Genomic DNA, 2,659 nt, shown 5'->3' with positions numbered 1-2,659 from the left:
TCTTCCGATGATAGTCAAAGGCTCAAAGTCATCAACACTTATCTTGTGCCTTTTAAGCCTCATGAATTCCGTCTCTTTTCTTTCCAGATCTTTTATCATGTTAATTTGTTCCTCCTTTGGCACCCCCGAAGAAGCTAACTTTCTTTCCAAGATCCACCGTCTACAGCAAATCAAACAATGTCAATTACATGAAAAGCAGCTTCAGTGGGTAATCACACAAGTATCACTGCTCACATTATTCTTGTACAGGAACAGTGGTGATATGCTTGAACTAAGAGGTTAAAGTTCGATAGAGAAGTGAAAATTATTTCAAGGTATAGCACGTCTAAGCATTTCGATGCAACTAGAAGATCCAGAAAAGAATTAGTTCGTAAATATCCAGAGAATTCTTACAGCACCCAAGACTAGAACAATGACTACAGACTGCATAGGTGAGTGTCAGTATATCTACGTCCAACCTAGTCTAGAGGCAAAATCATATATGTTACAATAAACATATATGACTTGGAACAAGACCAACAAAGGTCCGTCCGGCGTCAGGTTTTATATTAAGAACTCTGAGTTCTCCTTCAATTCTATTTATTTCGCTCTTGTTCTCCACACATACACTCAGAAATTTGCAGAAACCAACAGCCTCTCATTTTTCCAATCACCTCAAGCACATAGACTTGCTACCGACAAAGCCAAGTGAGCAAATATATCAATTCTGACAACGAAGCTATACGGGTGCAATTACTGAACTAGGGAAAGACATCGCCTAAGCTATTTGATAACAAGTTTCTTCCCAGTCCTTTCTAGAATAAGTTTGTAAGCAGATATGTGCCACAGCGGAAGTTTCTGTATGTATTTTCACATGACAATCAACAGCCAGAATTCTACCTACATTTGTTCCAGCAAAGACGGACGTATACTAACCATTTAAAAAAACAGGATGAAGCCCTTTCAGGGAGCTGCATAGAGATAAACTATCAAGGACTGCAACCAATTTCTAACATCATACTAAATACAATTTCAATCACTTTTTTCCTCAGAAGCCCCCAGAAACCTGTACCAGGTGACGTACAAACATTGAGTGATCATGTTTTCCATGAAAAGTCTCCTACTTTCTTCCATTTTCCGTTGATCTCATCTCCATCTTAAAGAAGGGATATCCAATAACACCCCCTACCATTTTGTAGCTAATGGGGAATCAATGGCTCTTAGTTCCTAAACTACTTTTTTATCTACATAATCCCTAAGCCACTGAATCTGCCCCAAAACAGGTCACTTCGCCACTTGATTCGAGCAACTGAAACTCAGAAACAGGATTTAAAAGGGAGACAATGTCTACCAAGAACCAGCGAAGTCTCAACTATTACCACTATAGAAGAGTAACAGCTATTTCCTCACTACATTTTCCCGGGAAACAAACTGAAACAGACGATTCGCGAAACAGAAACAGAGGAAATCAAGCTGAAACAACTCAAATTTAGTTCGACCTAACATTGTGACTCTACAAATCACAAAAAGAGTGGCATTCCAAATCTCAAATCTCTCGGATCAAAATATCAAAATCGAATCGATTATAACCTCTCTTTCCGCTCCTGAATGTTCTTCATCTGAGCTCTATAGTGATTCTCGATAAACTGCTTCGCCGCTGCCACTTTCTCCATAGTCAAGCTCGATCCCAAAACCTCCTCCTCCGCTCCGCTCTCCTCCTTCTGTATACCCTCCATATCTCTCTCCCCAGGCTAGTCTTCTTCTTCCCTCTCTCTCTCTCTCTCTCTCTCTCTCTCTCTCTCTTTGTGTATATATATGTGTATATATATATCGGTGTGTATTTATAGGTCTCGACGAGAACGACTATGCAAGCACCTCTTTTCTCACTCTCTCGCTCTGGAATTCTTATGGCAGAGATGGTGGAGACGATAATGAATTCACACTTTTGCCCTCGTGTGACAGCCAACGCCAGAATGACACGTGTCACTCACACAGATCTCACGTATAAATTGCTCCAGAAGATAGTTTCTTTTTTTTAATTAATTAGCTGATAAGTTTTGACGATTATTGTCAGTGAGAGAGTGAGAGAAAATCACACGCGAGTGTTAGCGCGTGGTATATGAGAAGTGTCGCTAGAGGGGCAAAAATGTCAGTTTAGGTGTATATTTAGTACAAAGCCTCGGCCGATTTGGGGTTTGTGATTGGTGCGTGGTTATCAATCGCGCATAGCATTCGATGAGTGGAGCGCTTTTTTTTTGTTATTTTCCTTCTATTTTGGTACTATAAACCAATAATCATACTCACATTAAAAAGTAAAAGATAATGATTCAAAACATAAATATTATAAATATTTTTTTTCGTAGAAAATATTTGGAAAAAAATACAAATACTCATGAGAATATTCGGAAATATTAGGAGAATTGTATAATTATGAACATCTGGTGATATATAAATAGTCTCGAAATGGTATGTGTAGCAGTTGGCATTGGGCTAAAGAAACATGCAGATTAAAAATTTTCTAAATAGGATTATACATATTATTTTTTTTTTATCATGGACCATTGCATGAACGGCAATCCCAGCTTCATATGTTACTAATAGTAATTATTTAAATGGAATACCAAACACTCTATAGAAATTTACAGTGTAAAGAAATTTTTATATGGAATGCCAAAGTCAC

The 2,659-nt window shown here is 38.1% G+C and overlaps 1 protein-coding gene across 1 annotated transcript in view; it reads right to left on the bottom strand.

Moving 5' to 3' along the window:
• Positions 1–1,879, bottom strand: part of LOC104804443 (serine/threonine-protein kinase tricorner) — a 6,438-nt gene extending 4,559 nt beyond the window's left edge. The window contains exons 1-2 of the mRNA XM_010528747.2: positions 1,570–1,879; positions 1–160 (exon numbers count right to left, since the gene is read on the bottom strand). The exon at positions 1–160 is cut by the window's left edge and continues 42 nt beyond it. Of these exons, the coding sequence (XP_010527049.1) occupies positions 1–160; positions 1,570–1,715 (306 nt within the window). The 5' untranslated portion in view covers positions 1,716–1,879. The remainder of the gene's footprint in view (positions 161–1,569) is intronic.
• Between the last annotated feature and the right edge of the window lie 780 nt (positions 1,880–2,659).

This window comes from Tarenaya hassleriana, unplaced genomic scaffold, assembly GCF_000463585.1.
Source record: "Tarenaya hassleriana unplaced genomic scaffold, ASM46358v1 Cleome9, whole genome shotgun sequence".
Taxonomy (NCBI): Eukaryota; Viridiplantae; Streptophyta; class Magnoliopsida; order Brassicales; family Cleomaceae; genus Tarenaya; species Tarenaya hassleriana.
The sequence above is the reverse complement of the archived record's forward strand: the minus strand, read 5'-3'. Positions and strand labels throughout refer to the sequence as shown.